At 38.7% G+C, this 18,677-nt stretch overlaps 2 protein-coding genes across 3 annotated transcripts in view; one reads left to right on the forward strand and one right to left on the reverse strand.

The window, feature by feature from the left end:
• aimp1 (aminoacyl tRNA synthetase complex-interacting multifunctional protein 1) overlaps nucleotides 1–12,480 on the reverse strand; it is a 40,054-nt gene extending 27,574 nt beyond the window's left edge. Inside the window, exons 1-3 of one of the 2 annotated variants that reach the window (XM_012963225.2) lie at nucleotides 12,391–12,480; nucleotides 9,976–10,029; nucleotides 1,488–1,621 (exon numbers count right to left, since the gene is read on the reverse strand). In XM_012963225.2, the coding sequence (XP_012818679.2) occupies nucleotides 1,488–1,621; nucleotides 9,976–9,977 (136 nt within the window). In that variant the 5' untranslated portion in view covers nucleotides 9,978–10,029; nucleotides 12,391–12,480. 2 annotated transcript variants of the gene reach the window in all.
• A 407-nt stretch (nucleotides 12,481–12,887) lies between these two features.
• Nucleotides 12,888–18,677, forward strand: part of tbck (TBC1 domain containing kinase) — a gene marked incomplete in the record, with an annotated part of 117,548 nt that continues 111,758 nt past the window's right edge. The window contains 2 exon segments of the mRNA NM_001102743.1: nucleotides 12,888–12,961; nucleotides 16,673–16,885. Of these exon segments, the coding sequence (NP_001096213.1) occupies nucleotides 16,693–16,885 (193 nt within the window).

Raw genomic sequence — 18,677 nt, forward strand, 5'->3', positions numbered from 1 at the left:
TGTATGCCTTCCCAACAGTGATTCACTTTGTTGCTGGTGGGAAGGCATTCAGAGCAGATTTGCCGCTGGCAGTAGCCAAGATTTAACTGCAGGCAACAAATCTTCCAGTGCGCCAGGAGCCAAAAGATTTTCATAAATTTAATAAGATTATAGAGAACATTCCTGCACTTCTCTCCTTTCTCTTGTCCTGTAATATCAAGTAAAGGGTTTCTACAGTTCCCTGATAAACTTCACAGAGTAAATTTAAATTCTAGCATATAAACACTGGACTTATTGATAAAAAAAACAATTACTTATATCAATTAGCATTAACAGAGGGAAGTTTTCTCCATGACAGAATGATTATTTTTAAATCAAAAGACAAGAAACATGCAACTGAAGGACAAAGAAAATTATTGCTCCGATTGTAATTTTACTCCAAGTACTGCCATTTAACTGCTTTCCCAGTGACACACTGTTGCTGTACAGGACCACATTATGCACAGTATAATAACATTTTGGATATTACTATACCGTGAATGCACCAACTCAGTCGGAATAAACTTGACTGCCACAAGAGATCTCTAGCAAAGATCTCTTGTGTCAGGGGTAAAAAGTAAGCAACTGTTTTCACTCATTTTAAATTGTATACAGTAGTATACTAGTGAGGGGAAAAGCAGTAAAAAAGAACACCCAATAATAAAAAAAATATACAAAATGTAAAAGTTGCTAATTAGAAGATAAAAATAGTACCAGTGTGTGGACCCTGTCTTTGGGTGCCCCATGTACAAAATGTCTTTGGTCACTAATTCTGTTGGGTTTTGTACCAGTTACAGAGGGTCCTGATCATAAGTATCCATAATACTAATAATGGTAAAGCCCTGACATATGCAATGTTCAGCCTGTACACAGATTTTCCCGGCACGCAGATATTTTTCAGTTACAGAGATATAAAAGTTCCCTTTAAAAATGCAAAAGGTTTGCCTGAGTGCTGCTAAATATAACTATATCTATCTTTATTTCCCTCACTGCCCGATTACGGAACTTTCCCAGAGATATTAAACCAAATATGAAAGTGAAAGGCAGGGTACAAAGTGCAAAAAATGCGTGCAATTTGCCTTTTTTGTATGTTGCATCCTGTGTTCAATCCTAATTAAACTGCAGCAGGCCTTTGCACTATGTTATGGACCAAAGAGACCTACGAAATACACAAGTGCCTCAGGAACCGCCATGAACATTTATAAATTGACCTTATCAGCAACACCTAAGATCCAGGAAGTACAATGGGGTGTTTATGACTGACTTATGTAGGTCCTCAGGCTTGTGGTTACAAAAAAAAGAATTCCAGGCTATTTAGTTCATGATATATCTCTTTCCAATAATATTGTTGGTGTGGAGTTGGAATATATTAAAAAAAAATATAACAGACACATAATGCTTATGTTATTTGTCCGCACTATATATTAAAAGCTGAAATAAAAAACATAATAATTCAGATGTTTCCCTACTTGCTTTTTCCTTGAGAAGTGCAACTTGTTGTTTGAGGTATTCAATGATCTGATCAGCTTCTGCGGCTCTCTGGTCCAGTCTGTTTATTACGGGATTGCTGGTAGCCATCTTTGTTACTGAACGGGCTAAAAACCTTAAAACAAATTAAAAATTGTTACTTTCCCTTCTAGAACACCATTCCATAAACTGAACCGGCATAATCAGTATTGACTACATTGTATTCCAATGACTTACTTTCCCTGTTTAAACAAAACTGTTCACAGTTAAGCTTAAAACACATGCAAATTTTATTTAAAAATCAATCAATGTGACCAAATGTACAATCAAATAGTAGATAGTACCCCACAAAACACTTTTTGTCAATCAGTCATCAAGCAAAATGGAACACTGGGTTAAAAGAAGACCCGTAGGACCAGCATTCTGTCATCTGGAACCATACTGATTCCCTGCACATATTTGTTCAGTAAGATTGATAGATCCTAATTTTATTCGAATTTATTTTGATTATTGAAACTTAGAAGCTGCTGCATTTCCCATCCTAGGCTTATACTTGAGTCAATAGGTTTTTCCAGTTTTCCTAGGTAAAATTAGGTACCTCGGCTTATACTCGAGTATATACGGTACTAATCTACGAACGCTCCGAGCATTCGTTCGTTCAGTCCGATCATATTTTCCACGACTTTTTCATACCTTGCGTATTTTCGCAGATTTTTTCGTTATTTTTTTGCAACTTTTTCGTACTTTGCGACAAAATTTGTGCGACAAATTCGTATTGTCACTGGGTACAAAAGTTTCAGATTCATTCAAGCTTCAGTATGATGACTTTCCTTAGGCCAGGTTGGAGCTGAAGTGCCATTGATTCCTGTGGGAGGCTTCCAAAATCATGCACAGAAGGATCAAAGTCAGAAAGGTTTTCCTGCATTTTCCAGTTCATCCCACAGGTGCTTAGCTGGGTTGAAATCAGGGCTCTGCGAAACCCAGTCAAGTTCTTCCACTTAGCAAGCCTACTCTGTATAGACCTTGCTTGTTAATGGGGGTATTATTATTAATATAGGAAAGGGCATTCCCCAAAGTAATGCAACAAAGTATGAAGCAGATTTGCCAAGAATGTAACTGTATGCTGTAGCATTAAGGTTTGATTTTACCGAAACCAAGGATCGTAGTGCAGACCATTATACACACCCCCAGACCACTATTCCATCTCCTCTAAATTTTGCAGCCAGCCTTACACATTTAGACAGGAAGTATCTAGCAAATGCAAAGTAGAATGCTACAACGCATGATTCATTACTTCAGAGAGCCTATTTGCACCTCTTTAGCGTCCAACATCCTAGATTTTTTTTTTAACACTCCTGCTCATGCGTGGTATTGCAAATAGTGGTGTAAAGCTTGTATGCAGCTGCTGCATTATAAAAAATACATGCTTCTGATAAACAGTATTTTAGTTGGTGTTACTTCCAGAGACAAGTAGCAAGTGTTTAGATGAAAAAAAAGTGTATGTGTAAATTTCAGAAGGAATGGTCGGATACATTGCCCAAATAATGTTTCAGGCGGTTTGTCAAATATCAGTAAATCTTGCCTGGATCAGACTTAATAGACCTACAGCAACATCTGCATCCATGTCTGATCCACACACCCCGTCAACTACTCAGAAGGGGCACTCGAAGATGAAATTTTCAGACTTTCAGAAGTCCAACTACCATCAAAGGGCCTAAAAAAGCAGAGCAGCACAGCAGAGTACCTAGACGCCATCTTTTGTCCATTTTAAAATGCTTCGGGTCTCACCTTTGATATGGACCCTACAGGAACATGCGCAGTTAGGGCTAGTCGGGAATCAGCTTCAACTTCACATGCTCACGCAAGGTCAGTGTCAGCAGTGAGACCCAAAACATTTTCTAATGGACAGAAGATGGCACCTAGGTACTCTGCTGCGCTGCTCTGCTTTTTTAGATCAGGTTTTGAAATATGGTCACTTATCGATGTAATAGGATGTGTGAGAAGGGTCGATGGAGGGCAGTTAAGGGGACTTTTTTGTACGGGGGGGGGGGGGTGGTTAGTTCTCCTTAAAGTTAAAGGGATACTGTCATAATATTTATAGTATACTTTTTATTTCTAAATTACACTGTTTACATAGCAAATAATTCAATTTACTGTTTACAATTTTATTCTTGAATCAACAAATGTCTCAGTGCATTGTGCATGTGTCTGAGCCAGCACTACATATTAGAATTGCTTTCAGGTAACCTATTGTTTCTCCTAATCCCATGTAATTGAAGTAGTCCTAAGCCAGACTTGGATTTCTTACTGCTACTGTCTTGGTACCTCCCCACTGTTCTGCTGATCGGCTGCTGGGAGGGGGAGGGGTGATATGACTCACTTGCAATGAAGAATATGGCTAACCCCATGTAAAATTTGAAAATTAAATATTAAAAAAATGGATTTTAATGCAGGATTCTGCTGAGGAATCTCTATTAACTGTTGTGTTTTGAAAAAAAAAAAACATACATTCCAGTGACAGTATTCCTTTAAGTATGTTATAGAAAGGCCAATTCTAAGAAACATTTTAATTAGTCTTCAGATTTCAAATGGGGATTACTGACCCCTGAGCAAAAAGACTAATGCTCTCTAAAGCAGGAGCTTTATTGTTATTGTTACTTTATATCACTTAATTTCCTATTCAGGTCCCCTCTTATTCATATATCAGTCTTTCATTCAAACCACACCATGGTTGCTAAGGTAATTTGAATCCTAGCAACCAAATAGCTGCTGAAACTCCAAGCTGGAAAGCCGAACAAAAAGTGAAGTAATTAAAAAACTACAAATAAAAAATGAAGACCAATTGCAAATTGACTCAATATTATTCTCTACATCATACTAAAACTTATCTCAAGGTGGACAACCCATTTAAAAACTGATTAAGATAGATTTTTTTTTTTTTTTTATAACCTGCACAACTTCTCTCTTATTTAACATAAGTTAAATACTGAAAATGCAGTTGATTTTCTCCTCTCACTGTCACCTTAAACATATATTATAGGCTACAAGCCTCAACAGCAATGCATCAGGTTACGAGTTATTATTTAACTACAAGGCAGAAAAACAAATATGTTTTTGTTGAGGCTAAAATATCAGCCACTGTTACTAGAGAAAAACTTTCCAGTAACCGTGGCTATGCTGCAAAAAAAGTTACATGTATAACACATGCTTGAGCAGGTCAGCCTTCTACCCTTTGGGGACCTAAGAACAAGGAAACGTTTAGACATAAAGTCTGCATAAAACATCCTATTCTATGCAGCCAAATACAAAGCAATATAAAAATTGATTACTCAAATAGCTGCATTCACGAGCATTTGTATTCCTATTGATAACAGGGGCAATACATAAAAGTACGTGCTAACTTTTTTATAAAAATCATTAGAAATAGGGATCTACCCTGAATCTTACAATGTATTGGGTGATAATGTTATTATTGTACATAAACTGTGTAGAACTGTTTAAGAGGAACAGACGTTATAGAACCAGCGACAAGACTATACTGCCACTGACAGCCCCAGTACTAAAGCATGAATATCTGTTGAACACAACATGTGGTTTCAGAAACAGACTATAATTACGCAGAGCAGCAGGCACAAGAAGCAATGTTGGAACAAAGCAGAACTGATGTATGTTATCTGTTTACGGTTCCCCAAATTTTTTTTTTTAAATAATTATATAAGCTACTTCAAGTACAACAGATCCAAACAAAAACACTAGAAATTAAGAAATGTATTACCTTTAAATCAGAAGCATTTAGTCGAAGCTGGAAAGAGAACAGACACTAAATTCAAAATGAGTCTGTGAGCTCACATGTAACTCACACCAGCTGTCTCCTGTCAATCATTCTGACAACATTCCACAGCCAGCATGGGTCTCCCAAAAGTCTGTCAGATGCTTCCCTTCGGTGTTCATCTATAAGACAGTCCCTCTGTACTCCCTACAGACATTAGGATTTGTACAGCTTGCGCTGTATATTTGCAGGGAGATACTCAACGTATGGAATCTCTTATTCGAAAAATATTGTATTGAATGCAGGTTTTGTGCATAAATAACAAAAAGTAATATTTTCACACCTAGGGGCCTATTCATTAAAGTACGATTGGGTACGAATGTTTTAGAACTGTGCTTATTTTCTTCACTTTTTTCCTTAATTTCCGCCATTGACTTCTACATGAACTTGGCAAGTTTAGATGGGGAATTGTAGAATTCAGATTGTTATCAGTTTAGACGCATAGTAAATCTCAAAAAAAAATAAATTGCAACCTTTTTTATTCAACGACTTTAAGCAATAAAGTGCTGATGTTCTTTAACATTCAACACTCAGTTCCAGCATACTGAGGGGCAATGAAACTTGGGACTTAAGGATTTTCCCAAGTAATATCCAAGGATCAGGAATGTGTATCAATTGGCTTCACTAACCAGACAGGAACAACAGTTTGCATAGTTATATGAAATATATATTTGCATGAACAAGGCATCTCTTGTAGCTTGCCTTGTCCTGTACATAATATGCAAGCACATTGCTGGCTCAACAAATTTTAATAGCCACCTTCCTTGGGAACTTTCTCCTAGCTAGACTAGAACAGCCTCCAGAAAAGAGGGATTGGTTCAGCATGCTGAGTTAGCAGTTGTGGCTTAAAATGATTGAGAGGCCAGCAGGACAGCTGTAAGAGTCACAGTTACAGGAATAGTCGGCCGCCTGTGATGCATTGCGTCTTGCTTCTCACAAATTGTTGTAACTTGAACCACCTTAAATGTAAGGCTGAGAACACAGTGGCTCATTTTGTTTATTTGCATCCTTCTACTAAGGAAACCACGTGCATATTTATACCCCTTAAACCGACATGCAGGTTTGTACCATTTGCCTCCTATGACGACAGTCCAGATCTTATAACAGACATTTATCAAACTGAACTAGTTAGGCTAATGGAATACTAGGAGACTGGCAGAGTAAAGAAAGGATTTACCCATGGAGTTCTGAATTTGGGAAACTCTAATGGCTAAATCAGATCAGGACAGGTGCATTTGAATACCAAAGGAAATATTACACTTCTGTTTTCTAGGTGACAAGCCAATTTTGATTTGTCATCATCCAAAAACAACATTGTCGATAAGAAGCAACCAGCCACTGGTTCACATGGGAGTAAAAATCAGCTTTGATGGACCCCAGTTTAAAAACTGCTCTGAACTGCACCAGAATGTCTGGTACTACACTAGCATTATGCAGTATAAATACAGTCTCTTCAACAGGATTTACCTACCACTAACTAACGAGAGTGACAAAAAAAAAAAAAAAACCCCTTCTGCACACATATGTTGTCAGATGGCTTGGGAGCACACTGCTATAACAGCTGCAGTTGTAAACTGCATGGAACAGTTGCATGATCAGAAGAAATTTCAAGCTGTAGACAAGTGTGTTGACAAGCACATTTTCAACATTTCTGTCCTTTAACTTGCGACAATTTATGAAGAAGTCGTAACGGCGACGAAAAAATCGCAAATAATAATAATTTTTCCCATTCGGATTCATGGATTAGTAAATCAGCCCCTTTGCGTACCTAGGAAAACATGTTTCTTCAGGCCAACGTGAGCTTTCTAAATATGTCTAAATTAGTGTGACTTCTTTTATATCTTTAACAAGATATGCAGCTCTAAATTCATAAATATTTTTAAAAATATAATTTTCATAATATAAATAATTGCATTTTTATATCTGAAAATGTCACTACTTATTAAATATATATATTGTTTCTTGGTTGATTTCTCAGTAGTATTTATTAAAAATCCCAGAGTAAAGCTGACCATATACATATTATAGATTATTAGTATGGTGGACTGCTGACCATGACTGATATATTATGGGTCAGTAAATCAGTAAGCATGCAGGATTCAAAATTTTATCTGCCACTGAACTGTCAACCAGTTCTTGGTGCAACACCAAAGCTCTTCTTTAATTTCTACTGTAATGCCACTGATATTCCAGATATAGTTTGTTAACACGTTTATTATTAATATTGAAACAATGTGGTATGAACAGACACCAAAAAAAACTCAACTGTATATGAATTTTCATTGCTGACATTTCCCCTATTTAAAGCACTAACACTAATGACAGCTTTATGAATGGGGGAAGCTAGCAATGAAGCTATCACTGGAATGGTTCAAGGCCAGAATGCCCTAAAACTCTCCCAATCCAACTGAAAATCTGTGGCTCTAGTGAAAAGTTGATGTGCACAAGTAAACAACCTGCAGCAAATATGCCTGGAATATGTCTCATCAGAACTGGGCTAAAGAATGCACTTACTTTGGAAAGTGCTACATACAACAACAGCTTTAGTGTTGCTTAAAACTTGATATGACTAAGTCATAATTATCCATTTTCGTGACATTAATACAGTTGGACACTTTCTTTTAAAAACACGTGTTTAAGCAATTTTTATGGCTCTTATAAACATCATAAACATAACACTTGGCGGTGAAACCGCTGCATGTTCACGGATGGAAGCATTTAAATTGGATGATCTTCATATCATCTACAGATGGTCATATCAGGTTTAATATCTACTGAAAAGGGAACTGCTCGTCACAAGCAAGGTCTCTTAATATACAAAAATATTTTCATTTGTACACAAAAATGAATCCCCAGAAAAGCAGTAATAGGTGCCAAAATCTTTCATATTTAAATGGATCAAACTGTATTTGCTTTTGAAATTCCTGCAGCTTTTGCTAGACTACAAACCAGCAGAAAAACAAAGAAAAGAGCATATAGCTATGGAAAAAAATGGCTACAGGATAAAAAAAACAATTCTTGTGAATAATTTAAATATCTAGAGTTCAGCCAGGGTAAGAAATGTTGTACATATGAATCAACGCTGCTAAATTCTTATTCAACTAGAATCACATTGTTTGAAACATACTTTCTATTCAATAAAGCTAACTACCTATTAATGCGGAATATTATATTTTCTCTTTCCAATCACTTTCTATTCACTCATCTGACCTTTTACATATCTTATCTATTTGTAATGTGAGATTTGGTTCTTTAAAGCTACTTTGAAAGATCAAACCATGATCATTTCTGACTGTGGATCCATATTTAAATTTAAAATGAAATAAATATTCCACACTAATAATTTTGTCCACTAAAGAGAAACAAAGAAACAGAGGGCAAAGGCCCTTAATTCTTGCCCCCATCCAATGCACATATTATTCTTTCATCCCCATGTGGACCTGAGATTTAGCTAAGCCCTAACCATATATTGGTTGACGTGACTGCCATTTTGGTCCTACACACAGAGCAATAAGACGCCATATAGGCATAAGTGGCCATATTAACAGGCAATGTTGGTCTATGCATATCCAGCTTAACTTACATTGGCTGCATATAGACAAACTATTCAATTAGAGCACTAAAACTTCTAAACATGGTGGACCAAATTAGCTCAAAATATACCAGTTTTGCAATGAACCTTCTATTCTGTGCAAACTGAGGAATGTGCATAAAATGTGCACATTATTCTGGACTTCCTTGGAGCCACCAACCATTATGCTTAATCAGTTTTCAAATATGCATGCTTTAATGGAAATATTTGTGCATGCTGAAAAATAAGGGGAAACATTGCTGTCCAATATTTTAGCATTTAGTGGAATAAACAGATCACTCAGGTTCCATAGTAAGACATGATTTCATCAGCAGGCGAGCAGGTAATTCAGCATATCCATATTAGCTATTTGACTAGCATGGACTAATTACCTATGGGCTACTGTGGTGTGTGTGTGGTATTAAAGGAGACATATTGGATAAATGGGAAAAACCCTAATTTTGTAGGCAATTATGAATAATATACGGTGCTGGTTTCACTTTGTGCTAAAAATTAATCCTCTTTGTAAAAATGGCCCCTTTATTGGAGCTCCCTATAGATCCTATCACTTCTCCCTCCAGTGTGAAATGAAGGGTGGGCGTGTCCTAACGGTCCCTGCCAGAAGCACAGTAGGAGGGGGAGAGCCAATCACAGCCCTGCACTCACACAAGCAAAGACAGGCTTCAGTTCCCTATCAGGTCAGCCTAGCTGCTGATTGGTTCCTATCCTACAGTGCAGTGTACGGAGGGCCGCGGGCTCCCCAGCTCATCCAGAGAATTCAGCCAGCCCAAGTGGAACAGATGGGCGGGAATAGTGGGGTTTTGGTGGAATTTCTCAATAAATCAGTCAGAAACACAACTTTTTTTTTAAGCACAATCCTTCTATATCTAGAGGAGTATAATTCACTGGTACATTCTTAATTTGTATAGGATATGTCTCCTTTAAAAATTGTTATGCCAAGCTCAGTAAGGAATTGCCTAATATGTTAGTAAAACACAGACAACCACAAAATAAGGGACAAAAAATATCAACCACATTGCTGTCAAATTATTGTTAAGCTTCAACAAACACAAGACACCGTGAAACTTACATGAAATGGCAACTAGGACTCTTCAGAAAGCTTTCTTTTACAGGAGTTTACACCCTACAAGCAAAAGAAAGAACATAATTGTTTCATCTCTCATTCCTCTTCCAGCACCCAAGATACCCAGAGTCACTCACTTGTTCTATCTAGTTGCAGAATTCAAAATCCTAGCAGAAGCTGCTAATAGCTGAACCAAGGTTGCTTGTCAGCGGCTCTTATCATTTCTGTCGCTTATATTTTCTAGGGTTCATTTACTGATGTAGTCGCTAACTTGAACAAGTGTATTAGTTAAACAGTAGCAACTAGTAAAGTCTTATTTCTTTTTCTGGTGATTAGTTTATATTGAGTACTGCACTTAAACTTAATTTCCCTACTAACTACACAAATAATTTATTTTTTAATTTTCAAGCACAGCCATCTGTGACATTCCAGCAGCATCTAATAATTTGACCTGTATACAAACCCTGTAAATCTACATGTAAAATAAGGCATACTAATTTATGTCTGATTCTAGTGACAAATGGTAATATATGTAGGGAACACATAATGAGGCAACATTTTTTTTTTGATTTGTAGTTCATAAAAAAAATTACAGAATTTAACCCTCCTTAAGACACATGCAACTACACACGTAAAGAAAAAGTGAACCTGTGGCTTCTCATTACTGTTCTGATTATTTGGGCTGCTGGCCCGGATCAACAGAAGAATAGGAAGGTGGGCACTCATACAAAAACAGAATGTTTAGGTGATAGGTTCAATACCAAGAGGACTGTCCAGTGCATTGCCAGCTTTATTGGTGCATTTCTTGATATGTGCAGAGATGCTGGGAGGGCAGTGTGACATGCACAGGGCTGATGGGAAAGCACAGTGTGACATGCACAGGGCTGATGGGGTGTGAGCAGCCCTGCGCAGGATTGCTAGTGGGAAGACAGTTTAACATGCACAGGATGCTTTGGAGGATAGTGCAGCGTGACATGCACAAGGCAGATAATGAAAACACGGTTTGACAATACCAGGGATGCTGAGTGGAGGGCAGAGTGACATGCACAGGACTGCAAGGAGGAAGTGAAGCGTGACATGCACAGGGCTGCAAGGAGGAAGTGAAGCGTGACATGCACAGGGCTGCAAGGAGGAAGTGAAGCGTGACATGCACAGGGCTGCAAGGAGGAAGTGAAGCGTGACATGCACAGGGCTGCAAGGAGGAAGTGAAGCGTGACATGCACAGGGCTGCAAGGAGGAAGTGAAGCGTGACATGCACAGGGCTGCAAGGAGGGAGTGAAGCGTGACATGCACAGGGCTGCAAGGAGGGAGACGCGTGACATGCACAGGGCTGCAAGGAGGGAGTGACGCGTGACATGCACAGGGCTGCAAGGAGGGAGTGACGCGTGACATGCACAGGGCTGCAAGGAGGGAGTGACGCGTGACATGCACAGGGCTGCAAGGAGGGAGTGACGCGTGACATGCACAGGGCTGATAGGGGTGCAGCGTGACATGCACAGGGCTGATAGGGGTGCAGCGTGACATGCACAGGGCTGATAGGGGTGCAGCGTGACATGCACAGGGCTGATAGGGGTGCAGCGTGACATGCACAGGGCTGATAGGGGTGCAGCGTGACATGCACAGGGCTGATAGGGGTGCAGCGTGACATGCACAGGGCTGATAGGGGTGCAGCGTGACATGCACAGGGCTGATAGGGGTGCAGCGTGACATGCACAGGGCTGATAGGGGTGCAGCGTGACATGCACAGGGCTGATAGGGGTGCAGCGTGACATGCACAAGGATGCAGGGGGGAAACACAGCGACATGTTCAGGGCTGGAGAAAAGCAGTGGCATACATAGAGTTCTGCATGGGGTGCACTGTTTAATATATGCAATATCATTATCTGAATGAAATTCTATTTGAATGAAAGCTAACCTGATTTCCCAGCACTGCCCTTTTAAGCCAGAAAATTCCTGCCATGTTACTTTTACCTGTTGTGCCTCATATAACTGGGGGATTCAGAAACTAGTGGTCCTTAAGGGGCCTTCTATTATAAATCATAATAATGACCTTGTTAATCATTTGACTAAAGGTGCCAATGCCAGCTCTGCATGAGTTTCTAGCTATTACCAACTAATGATCTACATTTTTACTTTCTGTATTATCTGTGTTGCCCTGACATATCTAATACTGAATTACCTCGTTACCACCGAACAGGGTATGCAAGGTAAGAATGAATTCAGTTCAATACACATCGCAGCAGTCAGACTACTGATGCCTTCCCTTTCAATACATTTCTTTTAATTCCACAGAGCATACCGGTGTTAGTACCGGACAGCTATCGCCCATCTTAGCGTTACAGCACATGCAGCCCTTTAAGCACACTCGCTAATATATTAAAACGCAGCCCCTCACTATTCTCCTACTTAAATCATGCCTACCTCTCCCGGAGGCGATTTGGCAGGGACGGTCGCTTAGGATTGACGTCACAGACAACGTGATTGGGCTTTCCTCTTCGCCCAGACTTAGCGTAGATAAAAGTAGACGCTGAAATTTGCCTTTGATTAGGGCGTGGTGTTAAAGCATGTGACTGGCTAGGTCCTATCCTTTCCCTAGTGTTGCTGTCCTTTTAGAGAAGGAGTGGGAGATTTAGCTACATTTAAATCTCCCCTCACTTCTCTGGCTAGGCTGTAGCGGCTCCCTTCCCACGGAAGTCATACGGACAGTTCTAGGTGACGTCACACGTTGTTCCCGGCCACATCTTGTCACATGACTGTGACATCAGCTCCTCCACCAAAGCCGTTCCATTCTATCATCTACCGTAGGCAAACCCTGAATGGAGTGCAAGTACCTTGTAATGTAGAAGATGTAGGACTACAGCTCCTTGTATGTCCCTGCAAGCTATCGTGGTATTTGTGCTTGAGTCAGTCTCTTTACACAGACAAGCACGTTAGGGGAATTTGGTGGAAGTAGAACTGCAAGGGATCATTCATCTTCCTGATTAATCTTTAAGTAAGTGTGATAATAAAATGGAATATGCAGGTAAGACAGGCAGTAAGCACAACCCAAGCAGAACATTAAGGAGAGGACCCATATACACGTGATTGTATGAATAGAGCACTCAGGCTTTTATGTTTACCAATTTACATTATGATTAATTACCATTCATTTTCTAATTCCTAAATAAATTACAGCTTACAGATAACACGTAGGTTAAACACTTCAAAGATGTTTCTAAAGGACTTAAGTGTAAGCTGCAGAATCCTGACATGAAGCACAAAATCAATAGATTGTTTTAAATGCAAGTGTAACATTTGAAGAATGTTATCAGGCCTGGACTGGCAATCTATTGGTTTTGGCAAATGCCAGAGGGACTGCTGTGATGCCATAGACAGTCATGATTTGTTGGGCTGAGAGGGGGCTTTTTTTGGCTTCTGTGTGTTTAAAATGCCAGGGCCAATTTTGAAGCTTCTGTTCTCTGTCTGAGATCTACTATACACGATTCCGCTATCCAGAAAGTTCAAGAATACAACAATGCAATTTCCTATAGTGTTTAATTACATTACCTTGGACTTGACCCTGCGCATAAATCCATGCTGATGATAAAACAGTCCATTCAGTTTTTTTTTTTGGACAAAACTTTTAAAAGTGCACGAGAATCACCACCAAGTGCTGGATCCTCCTATTAAGTGACAGGGAAATATTGCTTAAAAAATACTGCCTGGGAAAAATGTCATCCCCCAGAGGTCTGGAGAGCCCAGTGAAAGTGATATTGCTGTTGGGTCTATTAAATTTATTAACCAAACAATTGCCCTGTTTTTAACACTAACGTTGATCTCCACAGTATCAGCAAGCATGCCATTCTGTGGGCCAAAAAAAAGGAAATATAAAAAATAAAAAAAGAAATATAGTTTTGGCACCTACTAAATAAGGATGCAGGAATTTTTGCTGGGTCGGCTTTTTATAGGCAAATAAAATCTAGATTCTTAAAGTCTTTTAGTCGCCCGCGACAAATCTCCCTTGTTGCGGGCGACTAATCTCCCCGCTATGACATCCCACCGGCGAAAATGTAAATCGCCAGTGGAATGGCATCCAACCGGCGATTTACATTGTATTAAGGGCATAGCAAATGGTGCTAATTTGAGTCCCCCCCACCCCAATTGCACAGTAGCTTCTCCACAGACTTTTAACATAGCCCTGACTCTTAAGGTGACATAGATAGCCAGGCACTTATCATTAAAAAAATTTTCCCAGTTATTTGCCAGATCCACAAATGCTGTCAGGGCGATTATGATGACAGTCCAGTAAGGAGCAAAGCGATCCGGATGTAGAATTGTTCATAAAACAAAAAGCTTGCTGTTGCACTGTGTGTCAGCGTCCTAAAGTCCTTGGACAATAAAATGTAACATTTTTTTTATCAGATAATACAATATTTTTATTTTTTTCAAATGCATGTGATCATTTTGATTGCTTTTGGTATTCAGTCTATTTTTTTGTAGAGGATTCTGTATTCGAAGGGTTATGGTTGCCCCCTGGCTATACACTTTTTTTTTTTTTTTTCCCTATGTTGTTCGTCCATTGTGCTACATATCCTATGTAAGGCTAAATTGTATTAAATTTGTAATGACATAGAAAGTCATAACTCATATATAAGAGTGTACAGGAGCAAAAGAGATCTTAATTGAGTTGTGATGAGGCGATATGAATGGAATAAGAGTCAAAATGAGTACAGAGCCTACAACAATAACGCAGTTATCATTAAGGTGTGTACACAATTTAGTTATGACATCAGCAACACACAGACTGGGGAATGCACAGAGACTTATATTTACACACCAGAGTTTTCACCCAACTACCAATCTAAGCAGACAAAGGTTAATACAAAACAAACCTATTAAGTTTATTTAATGTTTACCTGTCATTTTAGTAGACTTAAGGCATGGCGCTCCAAATTACAGAAAGACAATACATTTGGAAACTTTTAGGTTCCATGTGTTCTGGATAATAGATCCCATACTTGATTAAAATTCTATGTGCCTTTTTTTTCTTTGTTCTTGATTTGTAGTATGCAAATGAAATAGAAACATCAACACCACTATAGAAACTGGAGCTAGTTTTCTGTATATTCTATATTGCATAACTGTGTACTCTGTGTGAAACTTTTTGTGAAATTTTTATGTAAGCCATAGATTGAATTATGAGTTGGCCAGTATTCTCCATTGGTTAGACAGCAGTTTTGCAGTAAGAATTCATATATAGCATTTCAGTTTTGTAACCATGCTACCTTTATAGATACAATGCAGGGCACAGCACATGGTTTACTCTGCTTTGTGACAATGCTGGCATTTGTTGTATAACCCTGTCTGTGAAGCGAAAGATTTGTGACATCTGGTCCTTTTTTCTGTCTTCAGACAAGTTAGTGATAAAAGTCTTGTAATGGGGCTCTACACAGTACACAGTAAATTTAGTTAGTAAACAGTTGGTCAGTTCTAAGCAGAACAGACAGGTATTTGGCTTCTGACTAAATTGACCACAGTGGGGCTCATTTATCAATGCATCGCAGCACACAAACCGACACAATTATGATTCGGTTCATTTATTTTTCCAACAGTTCTTTGTATGCTCATGTCGAAAATACTGGGCAATTATGTCGCAACCAACAATGTGTTTTTTTGGGGGTATGGCTAGGGGCGTGTTTTAAGTGCCCGGTTTTTGCGTAAGTGCGCCCTTTGCGCGTATATATGAGCAGATTTGCACAGGCACGGCTGCATTGAAATCTTTACGCCTGTTCATTTGTGGCGTATTTCTGACTGCGCATTCTTCACCATTTGCACTAGTATAATGCAGATTTGCGCCACAATAAACTAATTTAGGTATGTCATTAATAAAACCATGTTAATATTTCTCAAATTTATGATATGTTAATTAGCATTATTATAAAAATATATGTTTGCAATTAAAGTTTTAATAATATTTACCCTTTTTTAACTTTGTTCTTATCTTTAAAGGCAGTTTCCCTTGTTAATGTGATGGAGTCTTTCATATCTTTTTTCCATCTAAACTCCAACTGACTAGGAAGTTAGGAAGCATGTAGTTAGTACGGGTTTTTTAGAGCATTAGCTTACGCCATCTATGCACATAATTTCTGACAAGTTTTGCGTCGTCTTATGTGCAGTTTTGCGACATCATATGCTTATGTTTGTATGGCGCAGCAGATTGCATCAAAACTAGCACATGAATCTTTTAAGTGACCGCGTTTGCGCTATACTGTTAAATATGCTTATGCGCAGGACAAAAGTTTTGCCTCTGCGACTGTTACAGCGATGCATTGGTAAATGAGCCCCAGTGTGTGTAACTGTGATAGGGACCTTACATTGTAAGCGCCTCTGGGGCAGGAATTGGTGTGAATGATAAATAATCTCTGTAAAGTGATGCGGAAATGTTCTGGCGCTATATAAATAACAGGAAATAAATAAAAATGATTGGCGGGGTTTGCATTTCCTTTAAATCAGAGCTTTCTGGGTAATGAATAGTGTAGTAACATATAGCAGCCAATCAGTTTTTTTTACTTTTATTATGCTAACTGCAGCCTCCTGAACAAAGCTAATCACTGTTTGGTTGCTATAGGTGCTTGGGTTTAAATTTGTCCTTAGCTAGTAAATAGGCCAGAAAGTCTAACTACATGTATTTTCCAAATAATAACTCATTTAACTCCTTTTGCAGAGCACAGAATGGTATGGACAATGCCACCTTTAAAAGATGCAGAGCTTGGAGCCTTCACATTCTTTGCATCTGCTCTCCCACATGACGTTTGTGGAAGCAATGGCCTTCCCCTCACACCGAACTCAATAAAAATCTTGGGGCGATTCCAAATCTTAAAAACCATTGTGCATCCCAGACTTTGCCAGTATGTTGACATATCTCGTGGTAAACATGGTAAGCTACAACTAAATAAATAAGTATTTATATGTTTAGTAGCCTTTATTTGTATAGCTCACACTAGAGCAGTGTGCCATAATAATGCATAAGATATGCAAGACATTTTTTGACCAGAACAATTAGGACAGATGCTGCCACCAAATTCTGGTCCATCTGTTTAAGATCATATGCCTGCAGATACATAGCTCCCAACTGTCCCGATTTTCGCGGGACATTCCCTCTTTTAACAGCTCAACCCGAAGTCCCGAATTTTTACTGAAAAGTCCCTCATTTCCCTTTTTACCATAACCATTTTACCCATTTACTGCACTACACGCAGCATTTCTTTTTGTCCCTCTTTCAATTTTTAAAATGTTGGGTATGCGGATAGACCAGGACCATGGGCTTCAGTGCTAATGTCTATAATTTTAATAAGTTAAATGATTAAGTTTTTGAACTTCATATTCGTCTTTTCTAAGCAGAGGGCAGACCGTGTACACCTGTAACTATTTATACAACATTCTGTGTATTAATTAATTTGGGAAAGTAATATTCATGCACACCCACACAATAATTTTTTTTTTTCTACGAGTGATGGCCAGTGTTTTGGCTTACTGACCCATGTATACCTCATCTTGTTATATGTTGTTATTCGTTACCGTGGAGAAACAGGGCACATTATTAACAGGTAACTAGAAATTTGTTCTAGCAAAACTTCTGTGTGATTGACTTTCCAGATGCACAAGCCTTCATCACGTTTACAACACTGCGCATTTATTTAATATACACTGACAATAGTTTTTATTATGAGCTCAGCTGAATATTGTCTTATTTACATACTATTTTCATTTCCATACTTACTGGATTGGAAACCTCACCACAGATTACCCAAGTTTGAAAACAGAAATATCTTGACGTAAATTTACTTTTCCTTCTGGTTCAGCTCCAGTTCAAGGGACATTTTGAAATGTGCTTATAGGAGCAGACTTTACAGCTCGGGCTGCATATTGCTGTTTTTTTACTTAATAAACATCACCCTGTTTCTTCTGTACATTACATCAGCTAGTAATGGAATGTGCAATACAGTCATCTACTTTTCACAGGAATGACTGTAGAAATTAAACTTATTACATTTGAAACCTGCATTGCAAGTAGAGCTACTTGTTTTAAACAATTTTAGAGTTTCTACACTAATGCTACAGATGCTGTTAGGAAGTACAGGATATTCTCCCACCTTACTAAATTACTACAAGTACAATCAGTTAAAGCTCAGAACATTTTCTACTGTGACCTTGCACTAAGTCTTAAAGGACATGTAAACCCCACACACAAAAATGTAATCAGTGAACAGCCTCTTTGAAATATTTCAATACCTGCGACGCTGGTTGCCCAGAGGTTAATAGTAAGGCTGCAACATCCCCTTAATCACTTAGATTTGCTTCTCCTCCTGTAACCCACTCGGCCCCCACCCTCAGGAATTTGCTTTGGCTGTTGGCTTGTGGGCATGCTCAGTTGTTCTAAGCTCAGATTACTAAACACGCCCCCCAGTCTAGCAACCAGTGAAGAGATGAGTTCTTGATCAATCAGAATATCCAAGGCTATTGTGATACTAATATCTACAGTTAGTACTAGTGGTTGTATTTATAGTTTATGTATGCGAGTGTATAGATTGGTAGGTGTGGGTTGTGGGTGCTGGGTTTACTTGGATGGGTTGAACTTGATGGACACTGGTCTTTTTTCAACCCTATGTAACTAACTACTATGTAAGAGATGGCATTGCTGGTTCCCATAGAAACTCAGCTCTATCTGT

This window comes from Xenopus tropicalis, chromosome 1 (assembly GCF_000004195.4).
Source record: "Xenopus tropicalis strain Nigerian chromosome 1, UCB_Xtro_10.0, whole genome shotgun sequence".
NCBI classification, from domain to species: Eukaryota; Metazoa; Chordata; class Amphibia; order Anura; family Pipidae; genus Xenopus; species Xenopus tropicalis.